The sequence below is a fragment of the Coturnix japonica genome, chromosome 9, assembly GCF_001577835.2.
Source record: "Coturnix japonica isolate 7356 chromosome 9, Coturnix japonica 2.1, whole genome shotgun sequence".
Taxonomy (NCBI): domain Eukaryota; kingdom Metazoa; phylum Chordata; class Aves; order Galliformes; family Phasianidae; genus Coturnix; species Coturnix japonica.
This window is the reverse complement of record NC_029524.1, coordinates 8,837,858-8,865,579: the sequence shown is the minus strand read 5'-3', so window position 1 is coordinate 8,865,579 and position 27,722 is coordinate 8,837,858. Positions and strand designations below refer to the sequence as shown.

The following is a 27,722-nucleotide window of genomic DNA, read 5'->3' as shown; positions in this document are numbered from 1 at the left end:
TCCTTCAACTTAAAACCATTTCCCCTAGTCCTGCTATTATCAGCCCTTTTGAAGAGTTTACTCCCCTCCTGGGAGTAAGTTCCCTTCAGGTACTGAAAGGCTGCAATGAGGTCACCCCGCAACCTTCTCTTCTCCAGGCTGAACAAACCCAACTCCCTCAGCCTGTCATGTCAGGAATGTAGTAATCTTTCTTGTATGAATGAGTGAATCAGTAGTAAGTGTCTGTTATGTTTATTAACTCGTTGTCTGCCAACTGAAATGATCAGGAAGCACATCTTTCATGTTATATACTTAAATAAAACACACATGTAATGTATTGTACTTGCAGCAGAATTGCAGCAGCATTCATTGTGTTCTGATACCTAAAATTCCAGTGATCGTGATGTTTTCTGAATCCAAGGGCATGCTTTTCAATGTATTTATCATTATGCAGAATTTTCTGATGACTGCTTCTTGGTTTGTCATTTCTTCCTTCTTAAGGTCACAAGGCTAACAGAGTTTTTAATAATTTTGGTTTTATTTGTAACATGCAATTAAAATATTTAGTGCTTTCTTTTAATGTTAGTTGCAGTTTGCTACTATTTTCATGTCTCTATGGTGCTTTTGTCTTTTATGTTAATGCCTGCGTAGGTTTATATGGAGATTATGGCTGTCCTGAAACATGATGACCAGTATAGCAGGAGACTTCAAGACAGTGCATCTGACCTAAGTCAGCTGAGCACGCAGACTGTGTTCTCCATGCTTGATCATCTAACTCAGTGGGCTAGACATAAGTTTCAGATGCTCATTGCTGAGAAAAATACTAGCAAGTCTAGCAAAGACAGGAGTGACCTAAAAAGTAAGTGATGCTCATTTTATTTGAAGAATGTAAATACTATTTTAAATAAACTTCTAGATATTCCACTTCACATTATGGCAATGTAAGAATGCATTTTTACTATAGTGTTACCCTTCTTTATGATTTCTTACTGTCATATTTTGATTTCCTCACATCTGTGTGATTTCATTGTTTTGAGTATCTATTGTAAGAAACATTGAAATTATAAAATGAAGTGTTCATTTTTTGGTAGCTTTCTAAATGTTCAGTTTCATTTATTGCATACTGTTTTGCAGGGAAGCTCAGTGGTATTGTTTGAATGAATTTACTATTGACAGAATAATGTGTTAAATTAATCAGTTTATCTCACTAAATTTTGAAATGAATTAAGTAAACGCTCATGCATGAGGTAATTCTTAAAAATGGGACCTTACTGACAGACTTCTAAAAACTATTTTATTTTGTAGCTTCAAGCGAGGACTATGGAGAATATCAGAATGTGACCCGCTTTTTAGACCTGATACCTCAAGATACTCTAGCTGTGGCTTCTTTTCGTTCTAAGGCTTACACAAGGGCTGTGATGCATTTTGAGTCATTCATCACAGAGAAGAAACAAAATATTCAGGAGCATCTTGGATTTCTACAGGTTCTGTAGTTCCTTTGAGTGTTTGCTTTATTTTGGAATAAAAATAGATATATAGACAAGTAAAATTTTGTCAGATTATTCTTTGAAATGGGAAGAAGAAAAGATGTACATATACTCGCTTTCAACCACAAGAGCACATTTGTGATCTATTTCAGCAGTAGCATTTGCCCTTGCTTGGCATTCTTCCTTTGTATGAGAAGGAATTAAGGAGTATAAAAGACTGTACAATCTTGAAAATAGTAAGTCTTTTATTATTCTTGTTACTGAATGCATAGCTTTTATTCCTTTTAGTTCGCCCTATGCCTTTTGTCAAAGAAAGCACGGCCAAGAATGAAAATAATTACAGTAACAAAAAATTGAAAGAAGGCTTAAGTGGTTTATTATGAAGTAGAGAGAGCTAATGCTAAGGATGTTCAGAAGGGTGCCAACCATTTTAAGAAGCATTTTAACTTGAGAGATAAACCTGTTGCTTATATTCTGCAGTGACTTCGAATTTGCTAAACTGTTTAGTATGATGCTTTTCCACCATCAATAATCCACAGCTTCATAAATAACTTTAGCATGTAAAAAATAGGATACTTATTTTGCTCTTTTTTAAAAAAAAAATTGTGTTTTTATTCAGCATGAGCTCATGACGTTGCAGTACACTTGGACAAAAGTAGCACTCATCTTTGGAATTAACAAAAAAAAATAAAAAGAAAAGAAAAGGAAAACAAAAAAGGACATCAAAATTGATGTTTATGTTGAAAATATCAAACCAAGAGTTCCTACAGAGTAGTTTGCCTTCTGTTTTCAATAAGCTGTGTGATTCTGAACATGTCATCTGTAGAATACCTTCTTGTTGTCTAAGGGCTTGTTTTTGATGTCCTTTTCCAACTCTTTTTGAATAAAGAAATTGTATGCTGCTATGCACGAGCCAGATGGAGTAGCTGGAGTGAGCGCAATACGGAAAGCGGAACCATCTCTCAAAGAACAAATTCTTGAACATGAAAGTATTGGCTTGTTAAGGGATGCCACAGCCTGTTATGATAGGGCCATCCAACTGGAACCGGATCAGGTAAACAGATAAGAAATTGATATATTTATATAATCTTTCACAATACAGTGATTGACTAATACATACTCAAGAGGTATTTTTGTCTTTGAATGTTCTTTAGAATGTTGAAGTAAAATACGGCAGTGAGAGTTTCTGTGACAGTTGCTGAGAGATGTATTACTATTTGGAAGTAATTTAACACCTGAAACAAATCCCTTATTGGGTTCATGCTGTAATTCACAGGCTTTGTTTAAAAGTTGATGTATGTTTTTGTCCAGATTTGTTTCTTTTCCTGTTTCTAGATTATTCATTACCATGGTGTAGTGAAGTCCATGTTAGGCCTTGGTCAGTTGTCTACTGTAATTACTCAAGTGAATGGAGTACTTGCAAACAGGTAATATAAGCATTCAATCAATGTTTAATTGAGAAATACAAATTTATTGTATTAATTCTATTTATTGCTAGTCATCCTCGTGCGTTATCGAGCATTTAAGATTGGTCAAGCATAACCAGCTAGCAATGTGAAGCTAGACAGATTTAACTGTTTTGTCTGTTGTTTATTTTAATACTTTCACAGATATTAGTACGTTATCTGAGTCACATGCAGCATTGAGATGTACTTTAAAGAACAGAACCTCCTGTTTCTCAATATCTTGTTACTTGTTCCTTAGCTGTTCCATGGTGTAATAGGGGAAATAGTTTTAAAGATAGTAATTTTTTGAAATGTCTCATAAAATTTAAGTATGCTACCTGGAAGTTGAATTTGTGAGATGCTGTTGTATAGTTTTTATTTTTTCATCAGTTTATATCCTTTGCTTTTATTGAATTTTACTAAAAGTAAAGCTTCCTTCGCTTCTTTTGAAGCAAAACAGAATTCATATGAGAAATATTTCCTATATGTCTAATATAAAATAGAAATAATGCAAAGGGAGAAATGAAAGTTAGTTCTGTTGTTTTCTTTGAATAGGTCAGAATGGATTTCTGAATTGAACACATATAGAGTTGAAGCAGCCTGGAAACTGTCACAGTGGGATTTACTAGAGAATTATTTGGCTTCAGGTAAATTACATCAAAATAAGAATACTCTCTTGCATTTGTGAGGAAGTGTTTATGTTAGCCTAATTTTAAATCAAAGGGCAGCTATTGCAGTTGTTCAGTTGTGGATTTTACTGTGAGGATGGCTGCTCCTGACTGTCTTCTAGTTTTTGTGAATTTATTTGGTTGTGGACTGCATAGTCTTTGAACAGGAATTTGAAGTGAGTATAAGAGCAAATTTCTTACAAGTTTATTTGGGGTTGCAGTTGTGGGGTGGGATTACTGTGTTTCTAAAAGTTATGTAATTATTTTTGAGAAGATGTTACTCTGAATATTTTCTAGTATGGTAACACAAACCAGCATGTTCAGGTTAAGATTCTAAAGAAATAGATATTTAAAAGGCTTTTTTCTCCACAAAGATGTGAAGTCCACTGCTTGGAGTGTCAGATTAGGACATTTATTGTTATCAGCCAAGAAGAAAAATGAAGTCGATTTTTATGAAACACTCAAGGTTGTTCGAGCAGAACAAATTGTGCCCCTTTCAGCAGCAAGCTTTGAAAGAGGATCCTATCAGCGAGGATATGAACACATTATCAGGTTTCTAATTTCCATAATGTATCTCTATTTTCATTGTTAAAAATGACACAATCAAGTTTATGATACCAATATATACTAACTGTCATTCTTTTGCATACTCAGTCAACTGGCAACCTTTGTTTAACTGGGAATTTGCTCTTTTCCCTGATAAAAATAAATATTCATAAAAATAATATTGGCTTCAGTCTTTAAAAATCAGTAATTAACTTTATGTAATCATCAGGTAATTAAAAAAATAAATCATTGTGTTGCATTCTTTACATAGTACATATAGGCCAGTAGCTACCATGGGATTAACTTCATTAACTTAAGACCATGGTTTTTGATATATACAAGAATTTTAAGAATTGAAACCCATCCCTTTTAAATAGCTCTTAATCAATTTTGAAGTAGGATTTTTTAATTAAATAAGTATTTACTGTATATTTTTAATTTTAATTTAAAAATAATTCCTTTGCACTGTAGATGGGTCTTTATGGCAGGACCTTGTATGAAACAAGTCAATTAACATACTTTTAGAAAGAAAATAGAAAAACTTGTGTAAAATTTGTGTGCGTATGTATATTTGTGTTTGTACATAAACAAGTGTATATATGTATAAGCAATGACTTGTTTTGTTTTTATTTTACTACCACAGGTTGCATATGCTCTGTGAGTTGGAACATAGTATTGGACCAATGTTTCAGCAACCCGATGGTGAACATGGTAGAGATTCCCTGAATTGGTGTGCTCGTATTGAAATGACCCAGAATTCTTACAGAGCAAAAGAACCTATTTTAGCACTAAGGAGGGCTTTGCTTAGTCTTAGTAAAAGGTGAAAGCATGACTGTTTCTTTGTTCTTTGTGTTGTATTCTCAATCAGGTTCTGGCTTTTTGTATCCATGTCAGAAGTGCAAAGATAAAACTGTGGAAATTTACTTTGTAGACAAAAGCAGACGTTCTCATATGCTTGTGTTCAAAATGTAAGCAAGAGTGTTTTGTGTAGGAAAGATAAGAGGAATATAGGGAAAAGAGGGAAAAATAAAAACAATAAAACAAAAAAGAAGTGAAACATTAAAGAAAGATTTGAAACAGTTGCAGTGTAGTATATAGCTTATCATGAAGTTGGATTTGTGTTTCAGTACACTGTGACATTGTAAAGCTGCATTTGTGACTAAAATTGTTGATTTTCTACAAAAATGTCTTGGCAGCCAGGATTACAGTGAGCTTATCGGTCAGTGCTGGCTCCAGAGTGCTAGAGTTGCAAGAAAAGCTGGGCATCATCAGACTGCATATAATGCTCTTCTGAATGCTGGGGAATCTACACTCTCAGAACTTTATATAGAAAGAGCAAAGTGGCTCTGGTCCAAGGTAAACAAACTAAGAACTGAATTTACTTTATTACATGCAAGTAAATAATTTTTAGTCGTGGAAAAAAAAGGCATGTGATCAGTCTGTGTAAGACAAAATACATCATCTGGGACTGTCTGCGTGTTCTGATTGCAGTTGAGCCATGAGAAATTTTTGGCATCCAACTGCTCATCAGCGTTTTTTTTCTTCATCCATTGACTTTTCTGGCAGCTGAATATGAAATGGTTGGATTACCTGCTTCTGTCAATGCAACCTAGAGGAATTTAATAGTAAATCACTTTCAGTTTCTATTGTTTTTACTAATTAGAAAGAGGCAGAAATGGGAGCAGTTACTGTGCTAGATCAAACAGGACAATGATGCAAAGATAAGAAGATATAAGGAGCATTTGAAGATAGAAACATACAGTAACCATATGCAGAATGTTCTAGAACACTCAAGAACAAAATTTTACCTTAGTAATAACTGTAAGCTGTTTTACCTCTCTCTTATTTAACCTATATAAAATGTTTTCCTCTTTCCATTAGGGTGAGGTTCACCAAGCACTTATTGTTCTCCAGAAGGGAGTGGAGTTATGCTTCCCTGAAAATAAAGCACCATGTAATACCAAAAATCAGCTCATCCATGGTCGGGCAACGCTGCTAGTTGGTAGATTTATGGAAGAAACTGCTAACTTTGAAAGTAATGCAGTTATGAAAAAGTATAAGGTAATTCAATATGCTAAGTGTTAATAGGATGGTAGTTTTTAATAACGCCTCTTTTATGCTTTTGATGGTGTCAACCAAACATAGCATTACTGGGAGGAAGTGGTACATCAGTGTGTAAATCTTGTAAAGATGTAACTATCTGAATTAATTTAAATATAAAACATCAATCTGATGAAATCTACAATTCCAAATACGGGAGCCAGGGATACCCAGTATAACTCTTAAGTGAAAAATAAATAAGTAGAATATGGGAGTTTGTGGGGTTTTTTGTTGTGGTTTTTTTTTTTTTTAATGAACATACAAATGTGAATTTCTCCCTAAAATGCTGACTGCTCTACAAAGGCTGTGTAGTTTGTCATTGTTATGGCTGTTTTTGGTAGTGACATAAAACTGTTCTTTGCTGAACTGTATAAAAACACTAATGCTCAGCATTCTCTATGTTGTGTTGGCCTAGGTAACTAGTGTTGGGGAATGGACGTGTCAGTTGTTTTTGTTGTAATTTATGCTCTGCAATTCTGGAGTTTCACTTTATCCAAACCTCTAAGAAGCAAAGTATTTTGTTGATCAGGAATTTGATTACTTTTTCAAATATTTTATTGAGGAATCTTAAATCTTCACAGTTTACGCTACTTTGCTCTCTCTTAGTCCAAAAGGTGCTTTAAGAATAGATTTCTAGTTGAGCAGCTATTGGTCCCAATTCTGGATTCACGATTAAAAGTTTTCTGCACAATTAGTACTTCTCTGAGCATACTTTGCACTAAAGTAACTCATTCAAGAATTTGTTTCTTTGACAAAGTAACTCTTTTTTGTTACAGGATGTTACAATTTTGTTGCCAGAATGGGAAGATGGACATTTTTATCTTGCTAAATACTATGATAAGTTAATGCCGATGGTAACAGACAATAAGATGGAAAAACAAGGCGATCTGATTAGATACATAGTTCATCATTTTGGAAGGTTAGACTACACAAAGATGATGATTATATCTAAAAAGCATGTTTGGGAATAAGTTCTTGCTGCAGCTCAGACTGACTCCTAATTTTATGCAGCAGTGAAAGAAAACGTTATGTACTTGATTTAATAAACAATTCATTTTATTTCTGCCTTCTTATTAAGCAATTGTTCTCTTAATATGTAGGATGGTAAGTTAAATATTTCATCTGCAGTTTTGATTAATGTAGAACATAAACTGTATGTACTTGTAAGCTTTTAGTTGTTGCAGATCCATTAAAATGCTTAAAATAAATTTGTACTCCAGAATAAGATATATAACAACTAAGGATATAAGGATATATTATTTGTACTGCTTCTAGTATTTATCACTAACATATTGTGACTTCAACATGTAATTATAGGTCTCTGCAGTATGGAAACCAATTCATCTATCAATCAATGCCAAGAATGCTATCTTTATGGCTGGACTTTGGAGCAAAAGCATATGAGTGTGATAAAGGTAGAGCATTTTTTTTTTTCCATGTTGTATTTCCTGTATCATGCTTTTATATATGTGATTGAAAGAGCAGTGAAGTATATTTCTGATGGGCCAGCTATCAGAAATAAAATCGTATCTTCCATATATGCAGGCAGTTTGACGACTGTGCCTCTTTCACATCAGCAAGAGACCTCACTTCTCAAAATGTTAATCCAAGCTAAACTATTAACTGTTATATCTATTAACTAAATGTATAGCCTCTGTAGATTCATTTGCATGTAGTGAAGGTGAAAATCTTTCAAAAAGATATTGAGTGTTAACTAAAGCATGTCAAGCACTCAAGAATCCAACAGAACCATTAGTAATTTAGTTTCAAGACTACTTGCCCATATAATTCTTTATAGTGTTTTATTGGGTATTTATGGTTTTTTTTATTGCATTTTTAAATGGAATATTTTTAAACAGTAGTTAATGATATATGTGATGCTTTTACAATGCTAAAGTCTTCCTTCTGCTGTTTAAGATAGTTTTCCCTACAAAGATCTGTTTAGAAATATTTCAAAGATAAATACTCATATTTGAGCATCTTATATTCTTTTGAGTTATGGTTTTGTTTTATTTTAAGGGTGGAGAGCTTTTACAGTATTGTTTGTTCTATGTTTCTGTTGTATGTGCTTGTTTATTTTGTTTCCACTCATGCCCCCTGTTATGCTGGTTAATGAAATGGCGTATATATTATTGTCTGATCTGTTAAAAGTAACTTTATAGTAGGATTTCTTTTGTGTTTTGTTTTTTTTTTTCTTATGAAAATTAGTTATCTGCTTCTGTTTGCTTGACTTAAATAACGTGATATTTCAGGTGACAAAACTGATTAAATCTTTCTGTCTTGTGTTTTTTTCAGCAAGTCGTTCGGAACGGGTTCAAATGAAAAATGATTTGGCTAAAATAAATAAAGTGATTACAGAGCACACAAATCAGCTCGCACCTTATCAATTTCTGACAGCTTTTTCTCAGTTGATCTCCCGAATCTGCCATTCTCATGATGAAGTCTTTGCTGTTCTGATGGTGATTGTTGCTAAGGTGTTTTTAGCCTACCCACAGCAAGCGATGTGGATGATGACTGCTGTGTCTAAGGTGCCCTGATAAGTAAAGCTACACCTTTATTAGCATTTAGAAATTTAGATCAAATTGAATGTTTTAACTGCTGCAATATAGCTTCATGGAATAGGTCATCATGCTGTCATAGCACAAGGGTTCATTACAGTCTGAAGTTCAGAAATTTCAGATTAAATCTAGACAGTAAGAATTGCTGACTTGTATCCTGAATTGGATGATTTATTCTGGAAGAAAAATTGAATAACAAAAAGCGGATGAATTGGGTAGTTGTGGAAAACAGATTTTATTGTTTTTAAATTGAAACAGTACTTCCAGTTTTATAATCAAATACTCTCCACATTGATTTAAAAAAAAATCGCAAGTATATTTCTTATTTCTAAGGTGTGCCTGGCAATAGAGCAACTTAAAAGCAATTTAGAAGGTATGGAGCATTCTGTTTCTGTTAGGCTAGCTAAATAATATTCAGGATATGCTCATATTCTTGAATATTTTAGTCTATATGTTGTGAGTCTCCAGGGAATGGTTTGAGAAGAGAATGTGAGCGTGTGCACACGTAGAGTATTTTGCTTGAATATTTGTAAGTTCAGGCACAAGATTTCACATAGAGAACTTCTTGAAGGTATTCAATATAACAAGCAGTGTGTAGAGAAAACGTTACTGTTATTACTGGAATCTTTTTAATTGATTGTTTCATAAATTTTAACTCCTCTCTTTTTTCAGTCTTCGTACCCTATGCGTGTCAATAGATGCAAGGAAATTCTAAATAAAGCCATCAACATGAAGGAGTCCTTAGGAAAATTTATTGGAGATGCAACACGCCTTACGGATAAACTATTAGAACTATGCAACAAGCCGGTACTAAAAATAAATAAATGCATGCATCTAATGGGATTATTCACAAATGTTTCACAACAACTTCTTCCAATACTTTGCATCAACCAGTACATCACATTAGAGTAATTTCTGTTATGCTGTAGTCACTTGGTAAAAGATTTTTGGGAACTTTTCTTAATAAAAATATTTTAATAGTAGAAAGTAGTTCTAAATGAATGTCCTTTAAGTACATAGCAATACATTTCATAGTGTATGGACTTCCCATTATTTCATCCTTTTTTGTATGATTCTACCCATCAACTCCTAGAATTTTACTATAAATATAAGCTGGCTCTGCTGTGATAAACATATGAACTTGATAACAAGAATAAAATTACATAAATGATTTCATTATTATGTATTTATGGTTAGACTGAAAAAGATAGGCTGTAAGGACCAGATAAGTTTATTTTGGACCACATCCATTTAATTTGTAATTAAATTTGTAATTCTTCAGATTATCAAAAGCTGTTACTTGGTGTAAAATGGTAAGAGTACTCCATATGTTTATTTTGAATTTTTGAACTTTTTCTTTTTTTAAGGTTGATGGAAACAGCTCAGCATTAAGCATGAGTGTTCATTTCAGAACACTTAAGAAATTGGTAGAAGAGCACACATTCAGTCAAATTCTCATTCCATTACAATCTGTAATGATACCAACTCTTCCTTCAATTCCTGGTACACATGCTAACCATGACCCTTTTCCTGGATGCTGGGCCTACATTGCAGGCTTTGATGATACGGTAAGCCTCTGTTTGGCACTTGACTTTAAATTTCATGTTAAATAAATATACTTTCAGTTTATATAGCTCTCTATATAGCTCTCTATAACTTCCTGAAGGGAGGTTGTAGTGAGCTGGGGGTTGGCCCCTTCTCTCGTATAATCAGTGATAGAACTAGAGGGAATGGTTTTAAGCTGCGCCAGGGGAGATTCAGGCTGGACATTAGGAAGTATTACTTCTCGGAAAGGGTAGTCAGGCATTGGAATGCACTGCCCAGGGAGGTGGTGGAGTCACCGACCATGGGAGTGTTCAAGAAACGTTTGGATGTTGTGTTGATGAATATGATTTAGCCGGGAAGCATTGATAACGGTTGGAGTAGATGATCTTCTAGGTCTTTTCCAACCTTGATAATTCTGGGATTCTGGGATTTTGCTAGGGATGGAGGAGTGAGTAGGAAACTTCATAATTACCTTCATGGAAAATGTGAGGTTTCTGTGATAATAATGCGAGAAGGATATTTCCTCCTAGTATTTAGATGAGGTTTGGGTCTGAGATTAATATCCTGTAGCACCATGGAAGTGCTAATATGACAGCTTAAACTGGTCTATTAAAAGTAGATGTTTTATTTTGTATCATCTGATACTATGTTAATTTTAAAAAAAAAAAAAATCATCTCTTCCTCAGGTAGAAATTCTTCCTTCCCTTCAAAAGCCAAAAAAGATCACCTTAAAAGGTTCAGATGGGAAATCTTATATTATGATGTGTAAACCTAAAGATGATCTAAGAAAGGACTGTCGGCTCATGGAATTCAACTCTCTTATTAATAAGGTTTGAATTAAATAATCAAGTCCATTATGCATAAATTGTGAATTATCAAACAACAAAAGAAAAGGGGGTGGGGGGGGGAGGAGGAGAAGAACTTCATTCCAAATCTTGAGATAAAACTTCCAGGAGGTAGAAGTAAACTGTTGCAAGATATATCTTCAGGAGTAACTGATAACGCGTAATTTGTTACAGACTTCTGAAAACAACTCTACTAAAATTGGCTCTACTGCAGATAGTAAAGCTTAGAATTTTATATTATGGATTGTGACTGGAAAACAAATTTGAACAGGATGGTTAATTGTTAATATATTTCCATCCTGTTATTTATTATTCTCATTTTTTCTCCTATTTTTTTTTTTTTTGCCAACAGTGCTTAAGAAAAGATGCAGAGTCACGTCGGCGAGAACTCCATATACGAACCTATGCAGTTATTCCATTAAATGATGAGTGTGGCATAATTGAATGGGTGAACAATACTGCTGGTTTAAGAAATATCCTGATAAAACTTTATAAGGAGAAGGGTAAAAAACATAATAATTATGTAATATTCGACTGAGGGGGGGAGAGAGGAGAGCAGAGGAGAGGGAAAAAGAAGGATGTTTAAGTTTGGATGTGGTCCTTGGCTACCTGCTCTAAGTGGCCCTGCTCGAGTGTGGCAGTTGGACAAGATGACCTTCGGAGTTCTCCTCAAACCTAAACCATTCTGTGATTCTTACGTGTGGTGTTTTGTTTAAGTGCTTGTGCCTTTATTAGTAAATGAGATAAACAGCAAGGAATCAGACTAGATTCAGTCACTGTATCTCTAGCTATCTGCATTATATTATTATTTGTGTATGTATTATATTTTTACTCTTAAGTTGAAGATAATTGGCACCTGCCATGAACAATTTCTTCATCAATTATCTGTTAACATAATCATCTTAATATATTCCCATACTGTTGGCACATCTGCTAAAGCAATTGGCATAATTGTGTAAGAGAATAGATGCAGCACTGAATAATAGAAGAGACTGTGGAGTTCTGCTTCAAATTTGATTAGTTGTTTCTCCTTTCTAGTACATTTACATGGTATGTTGTACCTAGTCTGCTGTTTCAGTTAGCATTATCAATTTTCATTTGCTTTCTATTACCCCACCAGCAGCACGTTCTGGAGATTGTTTTTCATTGATTCATTTTATTCAGATGTTTATCTTATCTAAAATATCATATTGTAGTTGCATGCATGAGGCTTTATTTGGGGGGATTTCTTTTGCTTCATTGAGGAGGTCTGTTACAGGTATCTATATGACTGGAAAGGAACTACGTCAGCATATGCTTCCCAAGTCAGCACCTTTGCCTGAAAAGCTGAAGATGTTCAAAGAAGTCCTTCTGCCTCGTCATCCTCCTGTTTTTCATGAATGGTTTCTTAGAACATTTCCTGATCCTACTTCATGGTGAGTGGCTGGGATTGGGCTAGATCAAGAACATCTACTTGTCTATTTCACTAAAACGTAATGATGCTGTTGAATCATTATGAAGACATAATCAAGGAGGTTATTTTGTCTAATATATCTGGTTCTTATTTGCACAGGTATAACAGCAGGTCTGCCTACTGCCGTTCTGTTGCAGTCATGTCAATGGTGGGTTACATACTTGGTCTAGGAGACCGTCATGGTGAAAACATCCTGTTTGATTCTTTGACTGGTGAATGTGTGCATGTAGATTTCAACTGCCTTTTCAATAAGGTGAGAAATGCCATCTTGCTGAACTCGCTTTATGCTTTACTTCCATGTAATTTGTAAACATCTACGATTGTGTTTTCTTCTTTTCTTTTTCTTCTAATATTTTTGTTGTTTTCTGTCTCACATTTTGTTTCTTACTCATACACAACAATATGTGACACATAAAGAATGTATATACTGCAATTATGAAAGCCAACTTTTTGATGGTGCCAGTATCAGATGAGCTGGTGGATATTCAATGAAATAGCCCCACGTTTTCTGTTTGTATTTTGTGACTCTCTCCACTACCACCTTCCAACCAAAGATTTAATTATCACATGCAGAATCTTGTTGCTGGGAAGGGTTTCTTTGTGTTCCTAATGTTCAGCACAAAAAATAATCATATGGCTCTGTAAAAAGAACAGTTATGATCAGAGCAGGATTTGGAATTTTGATGTTTCGCTAAAAACAAAACAAAAAGCCACAAGCTCTTGGTTCAGAACATTATGCATATTCATATAACATGCCATTTTGTATCAACTTAAAGGGAGAAACTTTTGAAGTCCCAGAAATAGTTCCTTTTCGTCTCACACATAACATGGTTAATGGAATGGGTCCAATGGGAACAGAAGGTCTCTTCCGAAGAGCTTGTGAAGTCACAACCAGGCTTATGCGTGATCAAAGGGAGCCTTTAATGAGGTACAGCAACTGTTTTTGCTTAAAGCTCTGAAGAAACTCTCCCTAGTCTAAATATCAGAAATAATAATATGCCAATTCCAGCATGTCTATCATGAAGCTCAGTCTTACAGGGGCATGCAGTTAAATATAAACCAATAGAAATACTCAGAACAAACTTAAACTCAGTGGTTTGTTGCTACGAGTAGATAATGATTATATATTAAAAAAATTATCCATTTTACTGAAGTTCTTTAATTTACCATTTAGCCTTTGCGGTTCTTCCTGGCTTCAGTGTATATCTGCACTTGCCTCAAAGTAATCAGTGTTCTAATATTTGGCATAAGTACTGCTCTTGTCCAATGATTTCAAACCTTTTTTTAATTATTTTTTTTATTTAGTGTCTTAAAGACTTTTCTTCATGATCCTCTTGTGGAGTGGAGTAAGCCTGTTAAAGGGAATACAAAAGCACAGGTGAACGAAACTGGAGAAGTTGTCAATGAAAAGGTTGGTTGAAAACAAATACAGCATAAAGCATTCAAATGTTACTTGTCCATTGCTGGTACAATTTGTGTATTTTCTAATAGGAAGCTTAATTTTCCTTTTATTCATTTTCCTTCATTTAAAAATTACTGTATTTTTTCTAATTAGTCTGTATCCCTTTTTAAGGTTAAATATTCTTTTTATTGGTGGAGAATATAATTTATGTACTAAAGAACCAAGCAAAGCAAAATTCATAACTTTGTCATTAGTATTACTAAACCATCAATAACATCAACAGAAAACAGAGGGTGGGCAAGGCTCTTGCCTTTCCATATTCTAAGACATGCATGTGCTCCTGAATTAAGTGCTGGTAATACCTGAAAAGCATTCCACATGTGCATGCATTTATTTACAAGCAGTTCTATGAAATAAAACATCCTAACATTTCCCAGTACTTTTGTGTAGCTTTTCCAGTCTGTTCTGTTAAATTTCATCTGTAAAATTTAAGGCAAAAAGCTGTAACTCAACGGGTAGTCTATTCATTTTAAGTGATAAATAAACCTTTCACTGGTGCAGCCATTTGGGTCTTGTATTAAGTTAACGTGCTGATTGCAGATATCACAATGAAGACTTTCTAAGATGTCTATGAACAGTAGCAATATTCATTTTTTCTTCCTTTCTCTTTGTTTCTAGGCCAAAACCCACGTCCTTGATATAGAACAACGCCTACAGGGTGTTATTAAGACTAGAAACAGAATAAAAGGATTACCCTTATCTATTGAAGGGCACGTTCATTACCTCATTCAAGAAGCAAGTGACGACAATCTGCTCTGCCAGATGTATATGGGCTGGGCTCCATATATGTAACACTTGTTTGCTTCAGAGAGGTGCCATTCACAACTGGTGAAGCAAGCTGTGATATTCTTAAGAAGGTATCAATGAGTGTTAACTGGTTACTTGTGTTTTCTGTTTGTAAGCACTGATACTGGCTTCTGACCAATCTGGTCTATGTAGAATATGCACTTGGAAATATGAATGCGTTTACGTGTTCTTTACATATACAGGGCAGCACATTAAAAGTTAAATAGAATGTACAAGGCTTTGCAAGTTTCTTAGGTACAAACCTACTCTGGGTCAATTCTTGGTGTTGAAAGGATGTATGGTAACTTCAAAAACACTGTATAATTTTGTAAAGGTTTTCTCATTCAGTTTGGCTGTAGAATAAAAAAGTTGACATTAAATTTCATACTGACACAGTTGAGAATTGGTTGTTTAAACTTTATTCTGCATTGCCTCGTACCTGAAAAGAAGGGCCCGATGTTGGTGTGTTCTAAGGGCTGTGCTGCTCTGTTACCGTTAGCGATACGCGGCGCTGCTCGGCAGGGGGCGCTGCAGTGTGTACCCGCCGCTCTGCCCGCCGCTCTATGGCGCGTGCTGCTGTCAGCGCGGTGCGCCGGAAGGAGGGCGGAGCGGAACGGAGCGGAACGGGGCTGGGGTTGTTTGGGTCCGACGGGGCGGCGGGGAGCGGCGGCCATGGGGGTCCCTAAGTTCTACCGGTGGATCTCGGAGCGGTACCCCTGCCTCAGCCAGGTGCTGAAGGAGCATCAGGTAAGACCAAAGCGGGGCTTCGGGGCCCGCCGCCTCTCCTTCCCGCTGCGGAGGGGCCCTGTGGGGTGAGGGCCGGAGCCGGCTGGTCTGCAGCCTGACGGCGGGGGAAGGAGGGAGGGAGGCACGCGAAAGCCCCTGAAGGTCGGGGTGCTCGCTGCCCCAGCACTGGGGGTCCCGGAGCCCCCGGCCGCAGGCAGTGCTGCTGTACCCGCCGTCGTCCCGCTGTATTGATACCCACACCCCGCTTGTGCCTTTTGTTCCCGGCCTCGCCGGCTGCGGGTTCGCTCCGTGCCGCGCTCGGTAACTCCGTTATCGGCAGCGCCGAGAGTCGGGCGGGCAGACCCTGCTGAGAGAAACCGCCGTCGGTAACAGCTGGTCTCAGTCCGTTTCTTGTTGTTGGTTTCCGCCGGTGTTACCGACGTGGTTTTATAGCTAAATAAAGACGTTCTGAGGGGAGGCGGTACGTTGTAGTGTGTGAACGTTGCTTCTAGACACGTAGTGTTTCAGGTGACCCAGTAGCTGTTGTATTAAGGCACCTTCGGCTCTCGAGCGGTCCCTTGGCCCTCCCATGAAGCTGCAGCATCTCCCTGGGCTCCCCGGCTGCTGTCCTGGCGGGCTGAGCGCTGCGTGTCGCCCCGCGGAAGAGAAACAGAAAGCGCTGCTCGGGGCGGCCGTGTCACAGTCACGGTCCATCTGAAGTGTCTGTGCTGTTACTTCCTTGTGTGCGGAGTATCTGCCGCTTATGGAGGAGGGGAAGTGTCTGTACTGCTGTTTATGACCCAGAACAGTAAAATGTATCCGTATTCTTCCTTTTCTTTCACGGCAGCAGAAGGCAGCCTCTCTGGCTGATAACTGCTTACTCAGCTTTTCCAGGGCTTGGAAAATTTACTTTCAGCTTTTTCCTGCTGTGGCCAAGATGCATCAGGTGGCATTTTTTGCCAGCATGCATCTGATGTCCCATTTATTACGAATTATAAACAGAGCATTGACTAAACTGTGCTATCATCATGTCTGCGCAACAAAGAATTTGTTATTTCAACAGGAACCCTGAAATATCCAAGTCTGATGCCCCTTGAGTTGATTTTGTACTCAGTGCCGTGCTGTCTGGTACTGAAGCACCGGGAAACATTATTGAAGTATTTAGACCATCTGCTTTATCACTTAATCTGGCAAGCATTTCTGTCCTGAAGCGTTGACCTTTGGTCCGTGTTCTAGGATTTGGAGAGGTTTCTTCTGTGCAGTCTGACGCCTTTTGATTGGGTTCAGAAGAATTCTGGATAGTTGGGGGACAGAATCAGGAGTGGATTGCAATTAATGCTTGAGTTTTTAATGCTGAAATGTTTATTTCTGCTGATTGGATTTTGTATCAGCTTCACGAGCTTGTTAATGACTGAACTGGTCCTTCCCCTTTTGACAAAATAAGAACAAAATAAAATCTGTGATAGCTGTGGAAATTCCATCACAACAGAAAGAAAATTGCTAAGTTCTAACAGCGGTTTGCTTGGTGCTTTGTGTGGCCCTTCAAAAGCAATCTGAAATGTAAGGTGGTGTTCACTTTGCTTTGTAAACATAGTAGAAGAGTTGTGTCTCCTCTTGAGTAAAAGATGGTTTGTGTGTGACTTGCTGTCAGTCACATACCTTACTCAGGCTCCTTGCAGCCTGGATAGACTGGTTAGGCTGGCACAGTGATCCCTGCTGCTCCTCTATGTGCAGTGCCCCACTGCTTGTTTTCTGAGTGTTTTCTTCGGCAGTGTTGTCTGAGGGGGATGGAGGAAAACTTTCTGATCTGGGTTGGGGTTTATTTTTGTTTCCTCTTCTTTTGCCCACTGTAGACCACTTATCTAGGCGACATCATTCCTTCTGTATGCTATTAAAGACAAAGCTGCTCATAATAATAATAAAAGGCAATTGTCATGTAAAATATGTTTTTTAAAATCATATCGTAACTATGCTGCTTAGGTAGTTTATTTTTCATATATATATACTGCATTGGTGCACAGTACATTACAGGGAAATCTTCCACCTCAATTCATTTCCAGACTCAGCCATACCTTGCATAGTGATTGCAATGCTTCATCCGTCTCCCATTGAGTACTAACTGTGGCTTTTTTAGATTCCAGAATTTGACAACTTATACTTGGACATGAATGGCATTATACACCAGTGTTCACATCCAAACGATGATGATGTTCACTTCAGAATATCCGAAGATAAGATTTTTGCTGACATTTTTCACTACTTAGAAGTACTGTTTCGCATTATTAAGCCAAGGAAGGTTTTCTTCATGGCAGTTGATGGTGTAGCCCCAAGAGCAAAAATGAATCAGCAACGTGGCAGACGGTTTAGGTGAGAATATTTGCTCCTGCTCTGTCTTTAGAATAATAATTATTTCTTGCAAATACATACTTAAAAATATGTTATGACAAATAAAATATATTGTAAGCAGGCAATGCCTTTGACAGTGGCTTTAATTTTTAGGTAAATGAAGGTAGCTGCCACTAAGATGTTAACAGTTAAAGTTAGGATTCCTATAAGGTAAAGTTTGCTCATTACTCAGATGTTTCTCTGCACATGTGGTACTTGCTTGGAGAAGGATAAGGACTAGTTACATAAGAAATTCTCAGTGACATAAATGCACTACAGCTCTTGAGGATATTTCCTATGGCTTAGGAATATGTAAGATTCTTTGCCTTGTGCTGTGTCTCTAGATAGGCCTTTTTGGTGACTAGTTGAATCTTCTGTAACAGTCATAGTGGAAACTATGGAAACTAGTTTCCATCGATACTTGTTGGCAAACATACAGCTGTAGGTAGGGCTTACAGCATTAGCCACTTTGTTTTCAATGATTTGAGAGACTCAGAAGTTGTTTGGAGATTGCTGTGAGGAAGGACACCCAGTGGTCAAGGCAGTACAGGGGTGGTAAGTGAAATGAGATGAAAACAAAGGAGCAGTAGAAAAACTTTTTTTATTGCTGTTGTCAAGTCAGGGTAGGTTTTGTTAGTTTCTCCATTAGTGGTGCTAAGTTGTTTGCTCACACCTCCTACCTGCACCCTTGTTGTATTCCAGACTTGCTGCTTTATTCAGCTACACATAAGATAGGTGCTCCACATTGCTCTGGGATAGCATATTCAAACGTTTAAATCCCAAGAGTTTCCACTGTCTCAGTGTTAATTTGTTTCTCTTATGATGAGCCACTCAGTTATTTCTTTATAGCTGAAATATAAACTGCATCTGAATGATGGCAGATTATTATCATTGCTGGAGGAAATGCTATTTTTAAGAAGTCTTTCTATTATCAGACTCAATTTTGAGCTCTGTACAGGAGTTAAATTTCTCTCAACTATGTGTTTGGTCACAAAAACATTACAGTAAGATATTTGCATCTCTATCCCTTCTTTCCAACCCCATTTTGTTTTAGATCAGCAAAAGAGGCAGAAGACAAAATAAAAAAGGCATTAGAAAAGGGAGAAATTCTCCCTACAGAAGCCAGGTTTGACTCCAACTGTATTACACCAGGTAAGATAATTTGTGGATTATTTACATTAAGTGGTTATATTTATGATTGATGATTTATTTTTTTTAATCCATCTTTTGGAACTGTTTTCCTATCAGCAGGGTTGTTCTTTTGTTGCTTTTTTGTTTTTAATTTTGGCAAGTTTGGGTAACTTTAAGATTTTTGGACTATTGTCTCATTTTAGAAAATTTGTTTTGGTGTTATGAGAAAAATAAAATTTACTGAAAAGAAATTCTACCCTTGTTCTGTTGCAGAATAGGTTTTTTTGTTGTTATTCTTCTCATTGATATATGTGTTCTCATATATGTAAATGTGGTCTGCAGTGACTATTGCAAAGCTTTGTGCTTAATTTGGGTTTCTGTTTTCAGGAACTGAATTCATGGCCAGATTGCACGAACATCTGAAATATTTCGTCAATATGAAAATTTCCACAGACAAATCCTGGCAGGGAGTAACAGTCTACTTATCAGGCCATGAGGTTACTGCTTTTTGTTAAAGTTCTATTGAGCGGAGGAAAAAAAAAGTTATTTTATGGAAAAATACAAATATTCTTTTTCTTACAGACACCAGGTGAGGGAGAGCATAAAATCATGGAATTCATCAGATCAGAAAAAGCAAAGCCTCATCACGATCCAAACACAAGGCACTGTCTCTATGGCTTAGATGCTGACTTGGTACGTGCAATTAAAGCAGCTTGATTTCTGATTTCTCTTTCTTGTAAGCTTGCAGTGTTCTAAATGCTACTCAACAAGTCTGTAACTTTGTCTTCCTGCAAAGTTTTGCGTTTGTAATGAAAAGAAAAATCTTGTGTAAAAGTTTTAGAAAATGAAGTAAGTCTTTTCTAATATCTCTTTGTAATAGATAATGCTGGGATTAACAACTCATGAGGCACACTTTGCGCTCTTAAGAGAAGAAGTCAGATTTGGTGGTAAAAAATCTCAAAGGTGAACTGTTTTTAACTTTACTCTTAATATATATATGACAAAATGAAAGCCAAAAGGTGGTACGTAACTAGAACAATTCCTTGATAACTGTATATTAAATGAATGAGGTCTTAGTAATTTCATTAGAATGTCTATGATTTTAGAGAAATCCAATTGCTGTGATCAGATTTCTTACCATGGGCAAACATATGTTGTTGGGGCAGCTGATGAGAAAATCCTTAAGCCTTTGGTGTGCTTTGTGTTTTGCTTCATATTGTGAATTCAGCAGCTCGGGCTGTATGATATTGCTGCTGTTCTTCTTACTAGTACTTCTGAAAGGTTCTCTATCTCTTAGGTTTTGTGAGTTAAGTGCCTGGAATAACTGCTGAAATCAACTTGTTTAAAGTAGCTGTTTGGTTGTTTTTTAATCTGGATTTTGCCATGTGAATTAACTTGTGTGCTGTCATCAGTTAGAACCAGGTGTTTTGTTCCAGAAGTGTGCCTGGGTTTATTCTGAAGTAATAGAAAATATATTTTTTGTAACTGTTTCTGTGGGTAGGTTCCTTTTGTGGTGGACATTAGGAACGTATTTGATGGGTGAAAGGGTTGGTTGGAAAGCCAGAAATATTCTTTGGAACAGAAAGGCTTTTGAATAACACACGTTAAGTCACATAATTGTTTAGATAGATTGATGCATTAGCAAAAATGGTGCTTGTGTGCTTTTATTGACCTGGTTAGGGTGATAAACATCAGCAGTATTTGCTTCATAGTCTTTTACAGTCCCTTCACTAATACTGGTCAAGTCTGCCTCGCTCTGATGGTGTTGGCATGTAGCACTGTAGTGTTTTAATAGACTATTAAATTCTTAGTAATGAGAAATGCCTACTAATAACAGAATGTAAAGTGTGACAACCTTTTGATGGATTAGTTAAGTAGAACACTAAATGAAAAGGCAGGATTTCCCAGGTAGCATTTTTATCATCGGGTGTTTCCTATATGCTTAGCCTTTCTGCACTCTCTAGGTTGTATTGTTCATTACAGATCTTCACTTCTGGAAATTACAGATGGGGATTACCTTCTGTTGATGCAGACGATTATTGATTTATTTATTTTTGAGGAAATATTAAAAATAGATACAAATTGATATCCAGCAGTAGTTTCTTGAGAGAAATTCTTTGCTTCACAACAAAGAGACAGTTATGAGAGGTGAAATAGTCTTAGAGCAGTGACTTGGATCTGCCAGGAGTCTTGCATACAAGTTTGAAAATTGCTTTTAAAAAGCAACAGAATTGGGTCTGAAGTTCTGTACAGCCAAGTGTAGCTTGGAGGTTGTGATAGTGCTCTTCATATACTAATTTTGGCCTAACTTCGGCTTAAATATAAACTAGGTTTCATGAAGAAGAAGAAAAGAAGGCAGCTGTCTAATTTATGTCATAGATAAGTAGATTTGTCTTTTGTGTGTGTGTGTGTGTATAGTAGTACTATGTGTTAAGACTGCTAATAGGTAATGCACTTGGAGCATATTCTCAAGCTGAGTATATTCTTTCATTAAAATAGCATTTCAAGCAATTTTATACTTACCCCAGCCTGTCTGGACATGAATCTGTATTCTATATATGCTCAGAATAGTACCATAATTCAATGCCTTAGAAATATATTGATTGTCCCTTTCTTTGGAGACTGACTTGCTTGTGAGATGCTCAGTGCAATGAGAACTCCAAAAGGCTGCCCAGCTTTCTGTAATCTAACTGTTTTCCATGTAGTGCCATCACGTGTGCTGTTAAGAAGATTCTACAGCACAATTTTGTAGTCAAAACAGATTTATCTTAAAATAGATGCAATCTTCACTTTATTTGTTTTTAGGCAACCTTGGGTTTATTAAATATTCATGTTGAAAGTGTGCTTATAAATAACTGACAATGTTTTGAATAATTTACAGAGCATGTGCACCAGAGGAAACCACATTTCACTTACTGCATTTGTCACTGATGAGAGAATATATTGATTATGAATTTTCACCGGTAAAAGTAAGTTCTAATGGAGCCGTTACTGCGGTGGTGGAGGGGGAGAGGAATAAAGTGTTTATGTGAAAACTTAATAATGAGAACATTACTGCTATCTTTTTAGGACAAGATTTCCTTTGACTACGATATTGAAAAGATAATAGATGATTGGATCTTAATGGGTTTCCTTGTTGGCAATGATTTTATTCCTCATCTACCTCATTTACACATTAATCACGATGCACTGCCACTACTTTATAGAACATACATGGCTATCTTGCCAGAACTGGGAGGTAAGAGGTTAATTTTGTGGGGAGAGGGGGAGGTTGGTTGGATTTAAAGACTGGACAGAGGGAGAGCTGTAAAGCAGGCTAAGAGTAAAAGGTAAGATTAAACCATATATCTTGTAAGTTAATAATAATAACAACGTATGCAGTAAGACAAAGTGTGATTACGTTATTGGATTTGTTTAAAGAAGGTCTTAAAAGAGTGCAGGATCCTACATGTAGACAGTATTGTTTATTTGTTAAAACTTAATAAAGAGTTTTGGTAGGAACATCATGGAAAGTGGGAACATTAACACTCCTGCATTAATATTGAGAGCTGCTCTGAAAGTAATGCCTCTTATTTCATTATGTTGGCCCCTGGCATCAGAAGTGAGTATTGGTGGGATGACAGTAGAGGCTGAATCTTCCTGCCAATGTTCTGTTACATTAGTTGCACCCACTGGCATTCATTGACACTTGCTGAATGTTTATGAAGGCCCAAGAGTGGATGTGAGCACAGTGAGGCAGTGAGTGGTGCGTTTCAGCAGCGACAACATTAGGTCACCTCTGTTGGTGCAGATTTTAACAAGTGCAGCGTGCAGACTTGCATAGCTGACAAAAATGCTCAGCTAATGATGATAACTGTGTTGAGAAATAGTGTGTTTTAGTTGAGAATTTGCTCTATCAGCTATTGTTATTGTGTTCTTTGTATCTGTTGTAGTTGCCGAAGAAAGAAGTAGGAGGTATTACTCTTGGAGTAGCATACGTATTTTTGGCAGTGCTGGAATGTTCAGCATTATTACCGTTCTTTTAGACAGCCAGCAAGATTGTGTTTAATTATCTGTGAGTCATTTAAGATACAGTTTTCAAATTGTTAATTTACAAAACACGCTTTAATTTCCCAATAGGTTACATAAATGAAAATGGGCATCTGAATTTAAAGCGCTTTGAGAAATATCTCACAAGATTGTCAGATGTAAGTATTCGTAATTAAGCTTTGTGGAATTATATTCGCTATTACATGAGCTTCATATGATGTCATAAAATACGCCATGTAGTTTTAATGAATTGCTGAGTAACTGTTTTACAGGCAGTACTATTAACTGTTTGATATGGGATCCAATCAGTTGCTATCTGATCTTACCATACCTTGAAAGGGAGAAAGCTTGAGCAATTTGATGCTTTAGCCAGCATGTTTTAGCCCTGCAAGTCAAACAGGGATTCACCAGTAGAATCATGATCCTCGATTATTGATAAATGAGTGATAGCATTGAGCAAAGTGTGCTGCAGACAGTAATTTTCATTCCTCCTTTGCTAGTCAGAGCTTCTAACTCTTTAATTTTTTTGTAAATTAAGTCTGAATATCTTAGAGAATGAAATTTTTGGCACTTTTTTAATGAATATCATTGATAAAGAGCAGTGAAGTATTACTATCTCTGAGGTTGGCATCAGTGTTCTTCATGAGCTAAATGGTATTCGAGAGGCAGTCCTATTAAATGCCTCTGCATTAGTCCATCTTAGTGACAAGAAAAGGTGGAGGGCCTTTAGAAAGGGAAGTATCTCAGCTTGTCCAAGAACTTTGAAGGATGCACTTCATCTGTTGTTCTTTGCTTCAGTCCTGTCTTCAGATTTTCAGGCAAAACTATTAAAGGGTTGGGTGCATACAAGACTGCATTATTTAGCCCCCATATGCCTCTAGTACTTGTGGATTTGAGTAACAACTTTGAAAGTTATTTAACTCTTTTGGTAACATATTGCTATAAAAGGATATATGACTTGGGTCTTGCTACGTGTTGCCAAGAAAAAAGATTTTTAATGTTAATCTGTTAGCTTGGTTATAGATCTAAAGCAAAATGTTTATGTATAATTTAATTTACCTGCCAGAAGAACGTTGTTTATTTAGCAGTCTGCATTATTCATCCTTTCATCAAATTCATTTCAGGATTTCTAAACTTTACTCTTTCTGCACAGTTTGATCGTGAACACTTCAGTGAAGTCTTTGTAGACCTAAAATGGTTTGAAAGTAAAGTAGGCAATAAATACCTCAATGAGGCAGCTGGTATCGCAGCAGAAGAAGCCAGAAACAATAAACAGAAGAAACGCAAGGTTTGTGTTTTATATGCACTTTTTTGGAAATAAGAAAGTGGGGGTTTTTTATTGCAAATGAATAGTTTGCCAGCAATAGTAATTCAGATCTTAGGTACATTAAATAGTATAAATCTCTCTTTTGAGCCTTTTTAGCTGTCCTTTAATATAGGCCTTCAGATGAGCACAGCAGAAGCAGAGGGAATTCCTTCAAGTTTTGTCTGTCACAGTGTATCGTTACTCTTTTTTCAGTGCTGTTTGAGATTTGTAAGACTATTTCTTTAATAAGAAATGCTCTATTTCTGTTTTTTTTTGTTTTTTTTTCTTACTGTCCACAGCAAAGCTAGTCACTTTGATCCTTTGAATGGCACTGGTAGGTAGTCAGGAGCACGCGTATCTCAAGTCCTGGGGAAGAGAGCCAACTTAATGAGTCTTCTTATTGAATGCTCTTCAGAGTGTTGTACACATTAAAGAGTGTGTACTGTAAGAACTTTTTCTTAAAGGTAGTTCAGATTTTATGTGAGACTACTCCTTTGTTTAACACTAGTGGATAAAACCGCATTCTGTAGGCAATTACTCAGGAAGAAAGTGTAGTGTTTCTGTACATACTACATAGGTATTAATGCATAATGATTTTAGCATTTTGAGTTGCAAATTTTATGGTTATGAATGAGGAACGTGCATATTAACCTGTATTTTTACAGCATGTCAAATATTAATTTACTAGGCTCAGGAAAATTCTCTCTGTTTGGCTGCTTTAGAAAAAAATGAAGATGAAGTTGTCACCTCTAAAAGTAAGTGCAAGCAGTTTGTTCATTTTGCAACAACAGAAGCTTGTTTATTTGTGTAGAGATTTGGAAGACTTGAAAGAATTTCATATCAGAAATGACCTGAGTCTAAATGACGGGCTTACATACTCAGCTATTGAGAAATGGAAGTGCCGTATGTTATTAGTTCTTATAATTGAGCTACAAAATCGGATGCCTATCTTTTAAAGGAAAAAAAAACTCCTGGAACTTTTACTTTGTTATTGCCTTACTTTCTGTGTAAGGAAGGAACAAGAACATGTAACTGTGAATTGAAGAATAAAATTATGTCATCAAATCAAAACTGAATTTCTTAACATTATTCTAAAGGAAAGGTTATGGAGTGTTAATCCTATTTTCCTCTTGGCTTCTTTTTCAGCTGTTTTGGAAGATGAACCAGAAGATGATGATCTGTTTGAAACAGAGTTTAGGCAATACAAGAGAACTTACTACATGACTAAAATGGGCATAGAAGTAGTTTCTGAGTAAGTGTATGCTTTTTCTTTCTGTGTATTTGGTGTTGCTTTTTTTTGTTTGATTGATTGTTTTTTATGCTAAAGACGAGTTGTATTTTGGTGGGTTTTTTTTTTTTGCTTCTATGTAATACAAGACAGAATGCTAATTTGTACTGAAAGCAGGAAATACCTGGCAGCATCTAGTAGTGGTGATGGTGGAATTTATAAATCACATATTTGTTAATGAGTATTTGAATATTAGAGTTTTAAAAAAAATCCATTGGTATTAAATGAATTTTAAAAACTGTGCTTAGTTGATTACTCAAATTCTGTCTTCTTTCTTATGCAGAAGGGGCTATGCTAGTAAAGTTTTTCTATGCTAGTAAAGATAAAAATTAAAAAAATCTGTCTTTTTCTTTCAAGTGATTTCTTGGCTGACCAAGCTGAATGTTACGTCCAGGCAATACAGTGGATTTTGCATTATTATTACCATGGAGTTCAGTCTTGGAGTTGGTAAGAAAAATTGTCAAATGAGAAACCATTTAAGGGTGGGACAACACTTCACCTTATATGCTGGAGCTATTTAATAGGGTTCTGTGTATTTCTCATCTATGAATGTGATTAACTTGAGTAATGTGGGTGTTATTTTTTCCTGTAGGTATTATCCTTATCATTATGCACCTTATCTGTCAGATATTCGCAACATCAGTGAACTCAAAATCCAGTTTGAGCTGGGAAAACCTTTCATGCCATTTGAGCAGCTTCTTGCTGTACTACCAGCAGCTAGCAAAGATCTGTTACCTAGATGTTACCAGGTATCACTTAGAACTAAGTTGCATTTATCTGTTGTTTGCTGATTTTTATCTGCTTTATTTTCATGTACATTTTCTTGACATTTTTACTGTTAACTAACTAGTTAGTTATAGACTACCTCAAAATATAAAATAAATACTTACTGATATTCATAGCACACTTGAAAACTAGTCAATAAAATTTTAACTTGCTGGGCAGTTTAAGTGGGACATTTAAATAGTAAAAGTTAAGTATGGTTCAGCCTGGAGTTGTTTTCATGCCACATTTCCTCTGTTTCATCCTAGAATTAGTGTTGAATTGTTTCTTGCATTTTTATTTTTTTTATTCTTCTTTTGTGTTTTCCTAGCATTTGATGGTTAGTCAGGATTCTCCTATTATAGAATATTATCCACTGGACTTTAAAACTGACCTGAATGGAAAGCAGCAAGAATGGGAAGCTGTGGTATTAATCCCATTTATTGATGAGGTAAATTATTTCAGTGTCTGCTGAGAGCTTTGTAATGACTCAATCTGTAGATTAACTATGAGAAGTTTAGAAGAAGTACAATTAAATGGAAGTTTAGTGTCTGCTAAGACCTTGGATAAACAGTTGCTTCCTGGTGGTGAAAGTTAGATGAAGTTACAAATGGTGAATGTCCTATGTAAGAATTGTATGGGCTTTTCTGTAGCTTGGTCTTGTTTTTGATGAAGTATTCAGACACTGAGTTTCAGAGCTTTTTGGGAATTATTTCTGTAGCCAAATATGTACAAAAGTTTAGTGTGTCTCAGTAAAATAAAAGGAAGACACACACAGAGGCAAAAAAAAACCCAAAAAAAACCAAAAAAAACCAGTTTGTTTTCAAAAAATATCTTCACCTGAGCACCAGCAATGAGCAGTTCATAATAGACTTTAAGTAAAGATTGAGTAGTAGAATGTTAAAAGGACAGCAATAAAGTAATACTTTCCATCTGCATGCAGGGTAACAATATTATGTATGTTATTCTTATCCATGAACTATTATCATGTATTCTGTGAGACTAATTTTGAGTACATCAAAGCAAGTAGGTGAAAATAAAAGTGCAGATGAGCTGTCTATTCCAAGTGGTAAGACATGCCTTTCAATTTTTGTAGTTCAGCGTGTACCTTGCATTTTCATAGTGTACAGTAAGAAGTTGACAGAACCAACTTGTAACTTGAAGGATTTGAACCTTTTCCAATAGTACTCTGCAGAATTGGTTGATAGCATTAACAGTCTT

The 27,722-nt window shown here is 36.1% G+C and overlaps 2 protein-coding genes across 8 annotated transcripts in view; both read left to right on the top strand.

Annotated features, from left to right (window-relative positions):
* The window catches only part of ATR (ATR serine/threonine kinase), a 35,705-nt gene extending 20,433 nt beyond the window's left edge, over positions 1-15,272 (top strand). Inside the window, exons 27-47 of one of the 2 annotated variants that reach the window (XM_015871457.2) lie at positions 631-838; positions 1,285-1,463; positions 2,356-2,520; positions 2,802-2,893; positions 3,467-3,558; positions 3,954-4,131; positions 4,769-4,945; positions 5,322-5,481; positions 6,007-6,186; positions 7,002-7,144; positions 7,543-7,640; positions 8,521-8,753; positions 9,456-9,590; positions 10,151-10,351; positions 11,015-11,158; positions 11,526-11,676; positions 12,432-12,588; positions 12,726-12,879; positions 13,403-13,554; positions 13,932-14,037; positions 14,707-15,272. In XM_015871457.2, the coding sequence (XP_015726943.1) occupies positions 631-838; positions 1,285-1,463; positions 2,356-2,520; positions 2,802-2,893; positions 3,467-3,558; positions 3,954-4,131; positions 4,769-4,945; positions 5,322-5,481; positions 6,007-6,186; positions 7,002-7,144; positions 7,543-7,640; positions 8,521-8,753; positions 9,456-9,590; positions 10,151-10,351; positions 11,015-11,158; positions 11,526-11,676; positions 12,432-12,588; positions 12,726-12,879; positions 13,403-13,554; positions 13,932-14,037; positions 14,707-14,880 (3,279 nt within the window). In that variant the 3' untranslated portion in view covers positions 14,881-15,272. Of the gene's footprint in view, positions 1-630; positions 839-1,284; positions 1,464-2,355; positions 2,521-2,801; positions 2,894-3,466; positions 3,559-3,953; positions 4,132-4,768; positions 4,946-5,321; positions 5,482-6,006; positions 6,187-7,001; positions 7,145-7,542; positions 7,641-8,520; positions 8,754-9,455; positions 9,591-10,150; positions 10,352-11,014; positions 11,159-11,525; positions 11,677-12,431; positions 12,589-12,725; positions 12,880-13,402; positions 13,555-13,931; positions 14,038-14,706 lie in introns of those variants that run through there. The other variant, XR_004308463.1, reaches the window with a different exon arrangement.
* Positions 15,273-15,330: 58 nt separating this feature from the next.
* Positions 15,331-27,722, top strand: part of XRN1 (5'-3' exoribonuclease 1) — a 32,087-nt gene continuing 19,695 nt past the window's right edge. For 4 of the 6 annotated variants that reach the window (XM_015871464.2, XM_015871459.2, XM_015871460.2 and 1 more), the window contains exons 1-15: positions 15,331-15,621; positions 17,735-17,967; positions 19,040-19,137; positions 19,504-19,613; positions 19,699-19,809; positions 19,997-20,079; positions 21,998-22,085; positions 22,186-22,354; positions 23,236-23,303; positions 24,299-24,433; positions 25,140-25,206; positions 25,598-25,703; positions 26,097-26,186; positions 26,332-26,488; positions 26,833-26,952. In XM_015871464.2, coding sequence (XP_015726950.2) covers positions 15,331-15,621; positions 17,735-17,967; positions 19,040-19,137; positions 19,504-19,613; positions 19,699-19,809; positions 19,997-20,079; positions 21,998-22,085; positions 22,186-22,354; positions 23,236-23,303; positions 24,299-24,433; positions 25,140-25,206; positions 25,598-25,703; positions 26,097-26,186; positions 26,332-26,488; positions 26,833-26,952 — 1,926 coding nt within the window. The remainder of the gene's footprint in view (positions 15,622-17,734; positions 17,968-19,039; positions 19,138-19,503; positions 19,614-19,698; positions 19,810-19,996; positions 20,080-21,997; positions 22,086-22,185; positions 22,355-23,235; positions 23,304-24,298; positions 24,434-25,139; positions 25,207-25,597; positions 25,704-26,096; positions 26,187-26,331; positions 26,489-26,832; positions 26,953-27,722) is intronic. The other 2 variants (XM_015871463.2, XM_015871458.2) reach the window with 1 other exon arrangement.